Consider the following 16,201-nt stretch of genomic DNA (forward strand, 5'->3'; position numbering starts at 1 on the left):
AATTTTAGAATTAATTTGAACTAAATAAATTTTCAAAAATTCTTCCAATATTATTTCTTCTTAATATAAATAATGTTTTTAGTGTTTTATTTTCCTCGTATATTTTATGATAATTGAAGTATAAGATTTAAAAGGGCCTTTTTCAGAATACATAATTGAAAACATTTTTTCAGAATTTGTTATGAAAACAGGTAATTTTTTGCAACAATTTGAAATATTTTCGATTGTTTTGTGAAGAATGGTTTAAACAACAATTGGCGAGATTCAAAATATTTTGAAAACTTTGGTATAATAGATAAATGTGTAATACCCTTATGAAAAATAAATCATAAAAACAAATTTTCATAAGTGAATTCCAAATAGAAATTCATTTGCCAAACAGCCGGGAATTTTTCTTTTTCTCTTTTTGGGTTTTTTTTTTTTTTTTTTTTTAATCCAAACGTAGCTCAACCTCCATTGTTTCACCTTTCAAGTCATTAACACAAATGATAATAGAGCAGAGAAAGGAAAAGAAAACAGAATGAAGAACATCTGTAACTTTCTTTAAGATCAAGCTCATAACATTTGGCTATTATGGTAATAGTATCTGTTTCTCCCATCAAAACCCACAAATCTTAAGAGGGACACACCCATTGGTAAGTAATAGCCATGACATGTTCATGTCCAAGGGGGGAAAAAATACAGAGGATGGGTGAGTTCTTGGGAAGGATGGGAAGTCATTAGCAGGCAGGTTTAGTTCTGTGAAGTGAGCCATTCCTGCACCGACGCCAAATCAGGAAGCACAGTTGCGCCAGATTTGGACCACTCAATGGCGTCGGGGGTCTTAAATCTGTCCAACAGAAGTGCATGCATCCCCACACTCTTCGCTGGCAAATAGTCTTTGCGCATGCTGTCACCAATGTGCAACACCTCTTCTGGTGCAATGTTTCCAGCCCTTTCAAGGGCAATCTCATAAATCCTGGGGTTTGGTTTCTCTACACCTTCAAGACCAGAGAACACGCCAAAATCCCATTCGGTTCCCTGAATTTCCAATCATCATGAATGAAACCATCAGAATTTCACCATGCTCAGTGCATAGACATTCATTAGAATGATAATGAAGCCAGAAAGACCCTGAAATCTACCTCCCCTCTTGTTTGAAAGTAATAATTCCTTATGAATCAATACAGAGGGATATGGCATATATACAACTTTGGGATAAAACAGGGTGGTGATATAGGCCATTGTTTTGTATTTATTTTCAATTAAGTTGAAGAGGGTCTAATGAAGAGCAGTGAACATGGTTGAACTAAATAATCCATTTACCTGGTTCAAACCCAAGGCAGGAAGGATGACATCTTTATACCGATACTCTGCATTGCTAACGATCCCAACTTTAAGACCCTTTTCATGTACCCATCTGAGAAATGGTTGGGAGTCAGGGAAGATGGTATATGGTGCAGATGAACCAAATGTTGAGTATATACGTCTGAACACCTTCTCAAATGTCTCCTCATCGTAATCATATCCTGCCTGTCAGGAAAACAAGATTTCCATTTCATGGCAAAGCTAAGAATAAAAAATATTTAAACGAAAAAATCCTGGACACAGCTCTTCCATATTTGCTCTTAAACTTACGGCAATTAGTATAACGAAGTGACAGGTAATACTGCCCAAATACTGAAAACCAAAGTAGGTACGTTTCTAGCATGTTTCCCACATTTTAAAAGAAATAATTAATGTCCTTATCCCCTTGTGTCATGCAAGGAATACTAGGACAGGCTGATGATCATGATAAATTGTGCCTAAAGATCTAAAGGAAAAGTTATGTAGCTTACCCTGACGAAAGAGTCTCTAACACAAGTTTTCCACCACACAATGTTAGGCATTTTTGCTGCATATCCAAAACATGGATACTTCTTTGCCATCTCTGTGTATGCAAGTTTGAAGCCCTCGTGGACCCTTTTGTAGTCAGGACATGGCAGTCCAATAGATTTGGCTGCCATGCAATAGTAGTCACCAAGCTCACCTTTGTAAGCTATGAGTGTACCCGTGACATCGAAGGTGATACAGCGTAATTTTGATAACATTGACATTATAGCAGTGGTGCAAGTTCTGGGAACTGAACAAACTCAAAAATATCAGGGAAACTCCAGCAAACTGGGTAGGATCATCAAGGTGCTGAGGGAACCTATGGAAAAACGAGCTTCTTCAACAGATCCAACAGTCCCTGCATTTGAATATTTAACAGCATGGTTACAAATGCAACAAGGTGTTCTAAGTAAAAACAACAGAGTATGCTAACAGTAATTAACAATTTAAATCCGACATAACTGCCTTCACATTAGGGCTAGAAATAATTACAGAAACAACAAAAGACCTCTGTCAAATCGCAGACTACAGGTAAATAGCCTACAATATTTATATCTTAGTGCATTTTATTATAATGATGTTACAAATAGAGAAGGCCCTCCCAGTCAAGTTGCTGGGTGTTTCCCAACGGATAAACAAAGTGAAAGGAAAGAGAGGCTGTGATAGGTAGCATTGCATCCCAACCATGGTTTTAAACTTCTGTAATACATTTTCATAGATTAATGTTACATTTGTAGTGACCAAAGCTCATGTGGCCTCTATCTTTTAGACTTTGACTTCTTTTGACATTTTAATTCTACTTTTCCATACCTCCTCACATGCTTCCATGAATTAATTACAGTCTACAAGCAACCCATGTTTAATCATGACTTCAAGCTAAGGCCTTGATTCCAAGTGGCGTACAATCCCGTTGGTTCCTATTTATTGGTTGTGATCTCATCCTTCTCATCAACAACTTCCACCAATGTGGTGTTTGAATTCCAAGTTTTAAGCATATACTAAGAAGGCGCTTGTTTTTTCAGTTTTTTGCTTAAAGCAATTTGCTTTCAAACTTTAGGTTGTTTGTTTTTCTACTTTTTCATGACTTATTATAAACATTTTGTTGAATAGAAAAAACCGAAACATTTGGCTTTTTCTAAATGGAAAAACTAACATATTGGTTTTTCTTTACTTTTTAATGTTTAATAGAAATAAAATATTAAAAAAAAAAACAATCTAATACTTAACACTATCAAGCCTTAAAGTTCTATTTAGAATTAAGTAAAAAAAACAAACACCTCCTAAGTTCTTTTGTTTATCATAACTAAGCTCACTTACCAGTTTCTTCCACAACCAAATGGCCTAAGATGTATTGAAATCATATAATCCATAGAGTTTCATAGACCCAGCTTATAATTAGTTTGGTTTTTCCCATATATATATATATATATAGAGAGAGAGAGAGAGAGAGAGAGAGAGAGAAAATAAAATAAAATAAAAGTAGAATTTAAGTCAAGTCAGGTCCAAATCTTCAAAAAGGGTCTCCACAACATCAATAATAGCATTTGCATCTAAAAAGAGAGAAATCGAAGTGATCAAATAATTCCCAGAAAAGCTAGAGATTTTTCCTCTTTTTCTACTCTCAACTCCTACCTCTTAAACACTAATTGGTCAGAAAGGGCAAACCAATTTCCACTATTGAAAACACAATGCAATTACTAAATTGAATTAAGGAAAGGAATGAAGCAAAAATTAAAATGCATGCAGACTCAACTCATCAGTTGGACACTTGTTTGATAGGCTATCTGATCAAACCATCTGACCAAGCACATTGGAACAAGTGATGCTGAACCAGAAGATAAAATACAATTAAGACATACTCTCTACTGGCAAAAAAAAAATGGTAATTCTAATCTGAAAATGGCAGAATGGTAGTGTTCTGACTTAACTAGTTCATATGGCTCAAGTTGATCAACAATGTGGCTTAAACTGATCAAGAGACAACACTTTAACCCTAGAAAAAGGGAAGAACGGAAGCTTCATAGAAAATAAGAATTGACCGAAGATGACATAACAAGCAACAAAGAGGAGTTATTACCAGTCAAATAGTTCAATAAAAAAAGGCAATCAGATCGATGGTTTTATTAACAATCTACAAGAAAAAGATGAGACAGCAGCTTTTCCTGACAAAACAACAGAAGAGAAACACCTTCTTTTGTCAAGGAAAATGACTTGATTGAGTTGAATTGATACGGGGATTTCACTTCTGAATAAGATGAAGTGCAATAATAACCAGTCGTCCTATCATTAGAATCTGTAAAACATCTGCTATGTTGCTCAAGGGACTTGAGCCAGTACACACATCTACTAGTGGTGATTAAGAAAAAGGTCAGAAACCTTCAAAAGTACTATGACATAAGAGGAACTTATTTGCACATAGAAGGAAGCAAAAAAGAGGAATCAGATGATAGATCTAGAAAAGATAAACCAGTCATGTCTGTCTCATGAAGCCTGCTCTGTGAAGTTCAATATATAATCTCAGGCAAGAACAGTTTGGAGAGATGTAGGAATGTTTTCCTTAGTCGTGCATGTTATTACCAATGATGGTTTACAAGTGACAAGTTCTCGGAAGAAATATATTAAACCTCAAAGAAGTGTTTTAAGAGAAAAGAAACATTAGGCCTTATGATGTTTCCTTGTCATAAAGGTGGTGACTTTCTTGAAGTTGTATCCATATCTCAGACAAGATTAACAGATAAAGCATTAGAAAACACCCACTTCAAAAATAGTTTTAGATGCAGATTATGCACAAAGCATCTCTTTCAGATACTGCAACCCTTGAACTATCACATCTGAATTCTCATATCTCAAGCATCTCTCATGAGATAACTTAATTATCTTTTAGGTATATATGCACTAATTCATCTCACTGTCGAGAGGGATTAATTATTCAAAAGAAAAAAAGACCTTCTGTGTGTTTATGGATTATTGAATTGAACAAAAGAACACAAATGCTTCACTCTCATCTGTCAGATGATTTGAATCTCTCAAACAAAGCCTTTCTAATTCTCTCTTTCGGGTACTGATATCTATTTCCTTGATGTGCCTGTAGCCGACCCTAATTCCCTCCTTGAAAGCATTCTTCTTTAACCCCGAAATGTTGCAAGACCATGCAACTAAACCATCAAATTATAGACCAAAATACACCTTTCCAACACTACATTCCTAGATTGAGATTTGAAACCCCAAGTGTCTTGATCCAACAAATAAGCAATTTCCAGAGTTTTCCCAATCCAATTCCTATTGGCCCGGATTCCCAATTCTGTAAATCAATGAACCCGTACCAACCATCAACACCTCCAATCCTTCGACCCAGAAACTTATCCATCGGATTCATTTTCAACATCAAATTTAATTCATTCCAAATTATCAAGAAACAGGCATGGGTTGTGTACATATACAACTGTCAAAGAGTTATCAGTGCCTCAAAAAGGAAAGAGATTAAGCTCTTTGATTCAAATTTCAGTACAAGCCAGCACAATGTAGATACTTCATTCCACTTATGAAAATAATCAATTTTCAGCCAGAAAACCCCCTTAAAACTTACACATATACTCTAAAAAAAACATGTGAAATTCAGATTCAAAGCATTAAAACAGAAACCAAGTGAATGCACCAGCATCAGAGAGGGGAAAAGCAGTAGGTACAGGGAGGCAGAAATGCAGGTTTTGCAGAAATAAGTACACAAGAAGAGATAAAAAATAAAAAAAAAGGCAAAGACCCATAAAGAAAAAGGTGTTTATGAACATACCCAGAAGCTGAAATTGATAGAAATCCGAGTTTAATCGGAGGAAATCGCCAACTTTGGAGCTAGCTTCAGCAGCACATTCGTGGGTTTGGAATTGGACCCCATCTCGTGTCATATATATTCACTCAGACGAGACGTCTTCTCCAAGTCTTTATTTGGAGGATCTTGTCTTTTTTTTCGCTAGTCCCCACAATTTTAATAATATCACATTATCCAACCTTTCATAATTTTCATTCCATCACGAAAAATATTGTACAAAAAATATATTAAATTTTTTATTTGACATGTCATTGAAAATTGATAAAAAAAAAAAACATAAAATATTATAAAAATTACTTAAAATTTTACATATTTTTAATTTCTGAAAATATTGTATAAAAGAGAAATAAGAAAAGTATTACACAAACAAATTATAATTTTTCTTTTTTTTTTTTTGTTTTTTGGTCCTCCAAGTTCCTTAATAAATTAACTTGGATTTTGATAATTATAAAATTGAAAAAAATTGAAAACAAAGTTTAAGTATTTTTAATTAACTTTTAAGATTAAGTTGAAAAAACTAATTTGATATTTCAGTATTCAAATAAAATTTTATACCTAAAAATAAGTAAAATTTGTTTTAAAAAACTAATTTTTTTAATAGTTGATTTAAAACACATACTAAATTTATCTAATTTATCATTAAAAAAATTAAAAATATTTCGAGAAAATTTTAAAAATAAATATTTAGAGACGGAATATCCGGGTAAATAGGAGAAAAGGTAAGGGTATGAATGCAAATAAAAAGAACCGAAAACCACGTATCAGAAAAACCGCGGAAGCTTGCCCGTGGAATTGGATTACACAGAAAGTATGTGCAGTCACGCGCAGTTGGTTGTGCGTGGAGATTAAACTCCACATGTAAAACGACGTCGTGGGGTCCAGACTCCAGACTCCAAAACTGTGGTTGTGGGAGTCAATCTCGTGTTCCGAGGTTCCTCATTAAAAATTAGGGGCGCCCACCGGGTTCAAATAAAGTGATTCTTTTGTCCTTGGATTATGAACTTATGGCATACTCCCCAAAAGATACTTTTACAATTATGCCTTATTTTTTATTAAGCATTTTTTAAAAATAGCTTTCAAATAAAATTTTATTTAAGAAATCAAATATAAAAATAGATAATGCAAAGGTGTCTATGTACTAATTATATTTTCTATTTTTGAATAAATTATTATACTGCAAAACAAACGCTTGTAGCAAATTTTTATAAATAGAAGCCAACATTGATATGAGATGAAAGACGTACATTAAGGGTGCGTGTCACGTATAAGAAGAAAATTGGAGCAAGAACATCTTATTAAAAGAATCAAAATTTCAACATTTCCATGTAATGATAATTAAAACTATGTTTGTCGGGAATATAAGAAATTTTTTTAAATAATATATATATAAATATATTTAAAATTAATAAATTATTTTTATATCTTACTCTTAACTTATTTTAATTATATAACACTTCTATATAAAAATATATAAATTTCTTATTAATTTTAATTATATTTAATTTTTCTTTTTCGTAATAAAATCAAATAAGAGAAAATCATTTTTTTTTTTTTAACATCTCTTTTCTTTCGTGATACTTTTCATAAAAAGAATATGGCTTAAATGAAGTTCATTTTCCCTTCCTATTCCTCCCTACCAAACATACAATAACAATAGCAATAACATAAACAGCATAATAGTTAAACCCTTATGGCATTCATGGGTGAAACAAATATTATGTACACATACACAGATTTTGTTTAGATATCACCTGAAAACCAAGAGATTTTTAGGTTTTGTAAGACTGGCTCCATAATCATACAGCATAACCAACTATGTAGATGATGAGATTACTTGGGGTTTTCTATTTGTTTTTCATAGGTGAGAAATAGTGGGCAATGCTAGAACCTCGTTTTCCTGTCTTGGCCGGCTTCTGAGGCCGGAGCCAAGCTTGGACTTCGGCTCGGATTTCTGGGGGTAGCTCATCCATCACAGAAGGGTCAATCTCATCGATCTTGTAACTCCATGTTTCCCTTCTTTCTGCACCCCCGCCTAAACTACACCTTCTATCGTTAGGCCCAGTCTCAGCAGCCATCGTCTCTTTTGGCAGCTGAACTTGATTTAGTTCTTCTGAGCTCCAAGCTTGGACTTCTTCTTGAATTTCTGGCGATAGCTCATCCATCACAGAGCAGTCGATGTCATCAATCTTGTAACCATCATTTCTTATGGCAGCTGAACTATCGCGTCTAGCATTGGACTCAGTTTCAGCAACCATCATTTCTTTTGGCAGCTGAACTTGATTTAGTTCTTCTGAGCTCCAAGCTTGGACTTCTTCTTGAATTTCTGGCGGTAGCTCATCCATCACAGAGCAGTCGATGTCATCAATCTTGTAACCATCATTTCTTTTGGCGGCTGAACTATCGCGTCTAGCATTGGACTCAGTTTCAGCAACCATCATTTCTTTTGGCAGCTGAATTTGACCTGTTTCTGAACAGCTCTCACTTGTAGTCCACAAACCTGCAACCAAGCATTGACTCCTGGGTGAGTAGAAAGGTTTAAGGGAGATAGGTCCTGGAACCGGAAGTTGGGGTGGTCTTCTGGATGTTACCTGAGGATGATGACACTTTGGTATCTTGGATGGGTTCAACTTGCTCTTGCTCAGACAAAGAGGAAGTGGGATTGTGCCTCTTAAAGAATCTCAAGATTGACGGTGTTCCCTGCCACAGCAGATGGAGAAACAAGCTAAGACAGGAATCTAAAAGCCACAATTATGATCTAGAGAGGGCAGATTGAGTAGAAGGGGCATTACTGTTGCATAGCATTTTTGTACGCATTTCTTAATCAGCTAAAGGGTGCATCTTATGGAGTCCACATTTATGAAATCATGACCCAACCTAGGATAGTGATTGTTCTACAAAATGTGATTCATTTGGCCTAGTCAAATATCCATCAAATTATGCAACCTTTGTCTAAACAATAAGCTAACTAATCTAAAAAGTTCAATTTTTTCCAAATTTCTTGCCAATTCCAAACTACGCAAGATTACTTTTAGAAGTACTTGTTTCCAAGTCCTCATCATGGCCCCTGTCCCTTTTTTTGGAATTTCTGGGTCAGCATGTCTGTACCTTCCCAAATTCATGTCCATGTAAGTGGGTTAAAAGGATAGGCTTTGCATCTTGGTCCATTTATTGAACCAGAATGCATCTGAAAAAGGACAAAGTTTTGTCCAACTCATTCTCTATAGGAACACGGATTCAATTAAGAGATCCAAACTCCATATATACACTTACTTCCTAAAACCCCATCATCTACCGTATGTAATAAATCTGGTAGTGCAAATATCTAACTGCCTAAACATTCTTTAAGTAACATACTAATATCCATGAAAGCAATTAATCACTGAAGGGAAAATAAATTAAATTTGTACCAAACCTGGTCTTCCCACATTTTTCTTTTCTTTTCCTGCTGATCCAGGTTAGGCATATCATAATTTATCCTAGTTTCTTCACCAGGAAACTGCTTTTGTGTTTCTCTGGGATTCAATCCCAGACAGCTCTCACTTCCTGAATAAACACCCCAGTCTGATCAAATTGTGAAAGAGAAGATGGATAATCTAAGAACAACAAGGAGAGGTGACAGCTGCTATGACTGGAAACTACCTGAATGTGATAATGATGCAGCTTCTTCAGTGGACCTGTCCTGTGGTTGCTTTAATGAAGAGGATGACAGGTCTTGGCCATGGAAGTATTTCATGATTGAACGTGTTCCCTAGCAAAAGCATTTTTCCAAATATGCACTCAGATGTAACAGAATATTTTCTAGGGCATTAAAGATGTTATTTCAAAACTATATTATCAAAACCATAAAAACAGATGTTGCTGAGCCTCTTTTACAGTAGCAGCTACTTTATTTCACAATGTATCCATGCCACATTTCTACATTGAGAACTACACTAGCCTAGCCAAGTTAATGCAGCATAACTAATAAAGGAGTACAAGGCTATGCCAAAGTATATATTTCAGTACAAAAAGAAATAAGTGAAGGCAGCATATAATCAAATATTCAATTAAGCCCTGAATGGATCTTTCACTTAGCCAGCAGGTGAAAGCTGGTAGGGTGTAGGCTTGGGAATAGTCATAAAATCCTCATCCTAGCCTCGCACATAGGCTAAACTTGGACAAGAAAGACTAAAAAAGTATTAACAATAGAATCCAAAAAACATTGCAGAGCAATAGAATAATAGAAACCAAGTAACTTCAAACTTACAGTTGGGATGGCAACTATTTTACTTGCAGAAACAGAAAGAGCTGTTATGCTCCATCCACTGCACTGATTTCCTTGAGTCTTTACTTTGCATGATCCCAAATATTCACGCAATCCAGCTTGAAATAAAATCAAGGCATCTTCTTGAATCTTGGCAATCCCATACCTCAATGGACATGACTTAGAAGGGAATTTTTTATGTGAATCCGAGTCATTGGACTGCAGCATTAACACATAATCAGAAATGGAAAGATCTGCAGAGACCCAGATTGCTTAAATATACCTAAGATAAGAGAGTTACAAAAGCAGTGCAGAAGAAAAAATAGGGACCTTGTATGCTCTAGCATGCAACGTGAGGGTGTGTGCAATCCTCTTGTTTTGCTCCAAGTCAGAACGGAGTCGTTCATCCAGTTCTTCACAAAGTTCATTGAGCCAGTGTTCAACCTGGAAGAAGAACCACAGACCAGGTGCAAGGGACAAATAATGACATAAACTTCCTTGTTAGTGGAATATAAGTACTTCAAAGCATTTTGTAGGGATAAAACACAGACAGATCCCCAGATATAAATAAATCAATTCCCAATGAGAAAACCCTCACAAAGTCAGAGTTTAGAAGCACATCTATTATGGCCAAATTCATCTAGGAACTTAAACTGCAAAGCAAATAAAGCTTCCATCTTTTACCAAATATCCTTTGTGACTGAATCCTTGCTTAACACACACACACACACATAAAAACACTAGCACTTTCAACATGTAATTCTTTAGGAGATTCATCATAGTGTAAGAAAAATTCTTACAGAAGCAATTGTTTTCAGAGCCTTGGGGCCAGGAAATGTCTTCCCAGAACCATGGCTCTTAGAAAGCAGACGACCCTCAACTTCTTCCCCACTGATCCCTCTAGCAATATTCCATAGCCAAGTACTGGAGTGCAAAATAAGAGTAGGAATCAGAATACATCTAGACAATTGTCGAATGACAATGCAAATGGAAAATGCACTGAAACAAATGATGCTAGAAGTCCTTTCCCAACATGCTTCACTCAAATAATAATCCACTAAACTTTTTTAAAATATCTTAAAATTTGAGACAATTAGATTGTGTGAAAGTCTTACAACTATGGAGAGAGGTCACACAAACATCCTATAGCACAAAAGATGGAGAATGATTCTAGTTCTTAAAAAACATGAGGATCCAGAAATAAACTGGGAAGATAATGTCTAAGAGAAAGGGGGGTGACAACAATAGTTGGCATGAATTTGGCAATAATTTGACAAACTGCGAGATAAATAAATAAGCCAGGCAATTGAAGCTTATGCAATTTGAAATTATAGGGAAATTTTAGGGATGGGTAAACTCTGAACTTTCATAATATATTGGAAAAAAATTGTATTACATACATTTAATAAAAAAAAAATTGTCTATAATCCAAAAAAGTTAAACATCAAGAGAATTTTGTTCAATGATAGAGAATGACCCAGTATTTATGCCATAACATTCTTGAAGCTTCTCTTCTGAGAACTGCAAGAGATCTCCAACGGTGTTCACACCAAGATCACTTTGTAAGGAACTCCCAAGCTTTCCTCCAAGCTGTTTCCTGAAATATTTTGCTTCAGAGCATATTAAACAAATGCATTCCATTGTATTCCATCGTACAAGTGTACTCAGGTGAACAAATGCACCAGCACAAAGTACAAGATAATAAATGATTAAAAGGTAAGTTTGAGAAATCACATGAATCTTAACTGTCATAGCATTTCAACACAAGACTGAAATTTTCAAAATGAGCATAATACCTTATCTAACACCAAAACTTACATTTTCTTTATAGGCAAGGAACCAAGCAATCCTCTAACACATGAGAGGGGCACAATGGTTTGTTGAGCAGGTTTATTCATGGCACTTGCTAATTTGGCCAACATCTGCTAACAAAGTCATATAATGAGCTCATGATACAATGACCAAGTTTTCAAGGGCACCTTCTTGTAAGGTGATGCTAGTAAAAAACTAAAAATAGAAATAAAGAAAATAAATACTTCCTACCTTATTATGGGCAATGCCAGCAGAACATGTAAATTCAGTCTCCCTAAAAACTTGCATCCTAAGTTCTGCAACAATAAGGGCCCCACAAGCTAACAACTTGTCACGGTGATCTGCTTGACTCCTGCAGAGCCACACCCTCACACTTTCTTTGATATCATTTCCACCCTAAACCAATACAAATCAAATATTAATGGTTATTGCTGTGTAAAATGCAAATTTGGAACTGATACTGATTCAGCTCCCTTAGATCTCAAAGCCAAAAACTGAATCTCAAAGTTTATAGCAGCAAATATTGTTAAATAATTAGTTACTCTAAAAGCTTAACGTATTAGAGAATGAGCCAATAATGTATATCAGGCTAACAAGCTTTGTACCTCCAATTTGTGTGTTAGAGAGGTAGAAAACCAGTCATAGATTAATGAACAAAGAGAGAGGTTTGAACTAGAGATCTCTAGGAATTACAGCTCTAATACCATGTTAAAGTTACCAGTTATCCTGAAACTTTAAGCTTTAAGAGAAAATGGTTATTTAATATGGTGATAGAGCTTAGAGCTTTTGGGTTGGTAGATCTTAATAAATATAACTCCTAGATATGGTAATTACTAGATAATACATATATGCCAAGATTCCAGAGAATCACAATGGAAGAACATAGGAGTCTTGGGCCACTAAGAAAAGCCCACTGGTTATTTTTCTCATTATTGAGCCCATGTGTAAAAGAAGACTGCCCATGAGGCGAGGTGCTAGGGTTTTAGCCCTTTTTTTTTTTTTTTTGATGAATAAAGAGACAATATATTAATAAAAAGAGGCACTTCAAGGAAGCACCCCAACGTATACAGGAAGTATACAAAGAAAAAACCTTTACCCATGGCCTAACCAATCAACAAAATCTACAACGGAAGTGGGACCAGAAACAAAAAAACCCCTGGACCACGCCCACAGATTACAAAGTAAAACCGATTTACACCCCTGAATCGAATGCTCTACATTATCAAAAGCCCTACTGTTTCTTTCCTTCCAAACAGTCCAAAAAAAGGCACAAGGGTGCTGAACGCCACACTTTCCTCCTTTCCTTTCCCACACAAGGCCCTAACCACCCCAATAACGCCTCTCTTGTAGGGTTTTAGCCCATGTATGTTGGCGTAGTATACATAGTCCACTATCTAAAAACTCAGCTTTTAGGTAAAATTGGTACCTTAAAAAAAAACAATAGATATTGCTAAATACTTGGATTGCTCTTTCTCTCAAACTTCTTGCTTAGCAAATCATGTTGCTTAGCCGATCAAGGAACCAGCTAGTTGAGGTCTTATATAGGGGGGGACTTTTTAATTCATTTCAATGAGTGCGTTTCTAATAAAAATAAAAAGTAACATAGCCTCCAAACCTTTTCTCTTGATAGGCAAGGAAAGGATTAAAGCAAAAATAGCTCAATAGGAAGAGGGGATGCAGTCAATGTACATAGGGTGCATGAGGAAGCAAAAAACAACACCAATGGACACTCATCCACTATTTACAACCCAACAGATCAAGAATGACCAACTTGAAGATGATGACAAGACCAATGTAAAAGATAGAAAATGAGAGATCCGAACAATCTCCTACTTCAAAAGATCTTCTATGATGTTCCTACCAAAGTGTCAGCAACAGGAACAAAGGAACCTCCTCCTAAAATTCCAAATCCAGTTTGTCTTTGAAAATTATCTGAGAGGAAACACAAAATGAAAAGAATTGACACCACTGATGATGACCTATGTCAAGGGACTTGGTTTAGAGAATCTTGGATGAAACACAATATAGAGCTTCCTATATCCTTAACTTCTGTAGCTTTCCCTATAATCTCCATCATAAGAATGACAACACTCTTACATACAAAAAGTTCACATCTTGTCATATTATCGTCATTTATTTGATTACCATTATTAAAACTGTAAATAGTTATAGAAACTGAAAATCAATAGAGCATTGTCTCTACCTCATTAAGCCCCAAAACATGTGACTTTAGAGCCTCTTCATCAATTGCTTCCAAGCTCTCAGGAGGCATTTCTGCTAGCATTGCTTCTGCCGCATCAGTAAGATCAAGATACACTTCATCAATTGAAGCCCGCTCACATCGCCCCTTCCTTGCAAGAATAGAAACCACCTGCAAGTTCAATCAAAATCCAAAACAACTTCCACCTTCAACAGGAGCACCCAAATATAAAACCACTCAGATTCAATAACTTGAATTCCATAAACCTCTGAACCGGCATTGCGGTATACGTTCAAGTCCGCTTTACCACGGGCAACCGGGACCTGAACCAGCTGAATTTGCGGGCATACTTGCTTTGCCTCATCACCTCGCATTGAACTGCATTACCAAATTATGCTAAAAAAAGGGCACTCCCCAAAAATAAAAATAAAAATAAAATAAATTCCAATATTACCGCTTGACGCCAAATTTACGCGCCTCATAGCTGACAGCGATCAAGCCCCCGCCTTTCCAGGAGTTGTACTGCACCACTGCGGTAGGCAAACCCCTCAAATCGGGTTGCTTCCGTTGCTCCACTACAATGACAGAGAGCAAATGCGTTTAAGAAAGAACCTAACCATCGATAGCTTGTGTTATCCCGCCATGGAAATCGAATTCCCCTAATTCCATGTTGTGATAGCTTAATTGGGATGCAGATTAACAATTAAATTAGGGAAAAAAATCATTCAGTCTGTCAAGCCAAAAAATTATCCCAAAAAGGGATAATTACTGAAATATTCTTATATAAACAGAACACAGGGAGTGAGAGGAGAGAGAAGAGAGTGAACCTTGAACATAGAAGCAGTCCATGTCGATGTGAGCGATGATCCTCGCATCCGACGATTCGGGTTTCGCCACTGGCATTTTCTTCCTTTTCTTTCCTTTTCTTTTCCTCAGAAACTGAATTGAGAAACTTGGGAGGGAGGTTCAACAGTGCAACTCTTATTTGCATTCGAACGACGCCGTTTCAATTGCTTCAAGCCTACTTCAAACTTTTTTTGGTCATTGCAGCTCTGTTGAAAACTTTTAAGCTTTTCTATTAGATAGGCAATCCATCTGTGTCAAAAAGACATATGAAGATTTAGATCAAAAGGAAATGACTTCCTACTTTTCTCAATTACCGCCCCATTTCTTTTGAGAATCTTAGCCATTGTGACCATTGTTTGAACAACTGGAATATGTCACAGTAGATTTTGGCTTCTTGTAATGCTATATATGAAGAGGTATTACTGGACTATTACAACTGATTGATATGTTTTCTTGCCTTGAAAGGATAATGTCCAAAAATTTGCACTTGTCTAATCTCAGGAATAGAATGGAAATTCTGTTTGTTGCATCAAAGTTTAGGTATTTTACTAGATAAGTCAATCTAAACATGAAACGAATAGTAATTGTGTTAAAAATATAAATCCAAATAATAGCTAAGAGGCTAATCCAAGAACTATCTATTTATTAAAAAAGGTATGTAGGTTAATAGGAATTTAATTCAAACCTAATTATACTTAACACAAATTTGTGAAAAATATGTTAAGTTTGAGTGTTGTCGACCAATAATATGAAACAAAGGACCAAAAAAATCCAACTTTTGTTTCCCCTTTTGTTTAAGGCTATATTTTGGAAAATAACAAGGAAAGAAGATAGAGAGAAAAAGTGAAAGGGAAAAAAAAATGTGTCTACATGATTAAGATGAGTTTATATTTATATAGAACAACACCCTCTCATGCGAGTCCTCGTTGTGTTCCAAGGAATTACAAGGTCAAACAAATAAATACTCCTCACGAAGTCAAACAAACCTCTACATTGAGGTCAATAATTGATACTATTTATAACGATTCGCTTCCAATCATGTAGATATTATTTACTTTGGGTCTCAATGACCCATTGCGACTTTAAAACACGTCTACATGATTAGAAAGAATTTATATTTATATAATACCATAAACTTTCTTCCTTATTCGATGGGAGATATTACAACTTTTCACTTGATTTATGTCATTAATTAATTTAACAATATTCTAGAATCATCAAATTCTTGAGAAGTTTTGTACATAACTTGTATGTTGTAGTCCATAGAGAATCCTAAATTTGTGGAACATCAAGGTATAAAGAGTTCTCTTACACTAGAAAGCTTCTAAGCATTATAAAGTGAATTTATCTAATTAAAGCTTGAATTCTTTCAAACTTCTAATTATTTCTTCCTTTCTTCACTCTACCTTCAATGTGTAGTTAT

The 16,201-nt window shown here is 35.4% G+C and overlaps 2 protein-coding genes across 3 annotated transcripts; both read right to left on the reverse strand.

Moving 5' to 3' along the window:
- Positions 1-518: 518 nt before the first annotated feature.
- On the reverse strand, positions 519-5,737 carry LOC117925961 (haloacid dehalogenase-like hydrolase domain-containing protein 3). Its single transcript, XM_034845063.1, has 4 exons — positions 5,642-5,737; positions 1,818-2,209; positions 1,306-1,512; positions 519-1,020 (listed from the first exon to the last, which is right to left on the reverse strand). Exons 2-4 carry the CDS (start codon positions 2,073-2,075, stop codon positions 733-735), a joined length of 753 nt encoding a protein of 250 aa, XP_034700954.1. The 5' UTR covers positions 2,076-2,209; positions 5,642-5,737; the 3' UTR covers positions 519-732.
- A 1,600-nt stretch (positions 5,738-7,337) lies between these two features.
- On the reverse strand, positions 7,338-15,037 carry LOC117923695 (DNA polymerase eta). 2 transcript variants are annotated; one of them, XM_034842123.1, is made up of 15 exons: positions 14,760-15,037; positions 14,387-14,507; positions 14,199-14,310; positions 13,936-14,103; positions 11,964-12,128; positions 11,739-11,842; positions 11,398-11,517; positions 10,721-10,844; positions 10,251-10,364; positions 9,924-10,139; positions 9,317-9,425; positions 9,090-9,220; positions 8,266-8,374; positions 8,110-8,174; positions 7,338-7,929 (listed from the first exon to the last, which is right to left on the reverse strand). In XM_034842123.1, exons 1-15 carry the CDS (start codon positions 14,833-14,835, stop codon positions 7,522-7,524), a joined length of 2,142 nt encoding a protein of 713 aa, XP_034698014.1. In that variant the 5' UTR covers positions 14,836-15,037; the 3' UTR covers positions 7,338-7,521. The 2 variants fall into 2 exon arrangements, with proteins under 2 accessions (XP_034698014.1, XP_034698005.1); XM_034842114.1 differs by having other exon boundaries at positions 7,338-8,174; positions 14,760-15,035.
- Positions 15,038-16,201: the final 1,164 nt, after the last annotated feature.

Source organism: Vitis riparia, chromosome 1 (assembly GCF_004353265.1).
Source record: "Vitis riparia cultivar Riparia Gloire de Montpellier isolate 1030 chromosome 1, EGFV_Vit.rip_1.0, whole genome shotgun sequence".
Lineage (NCBI taxonomy): Eukaryota > Viridiplantae > Streptophyta > Magnoliopsida > Vitales > Vitaceae > Vitis > Vitis riparia.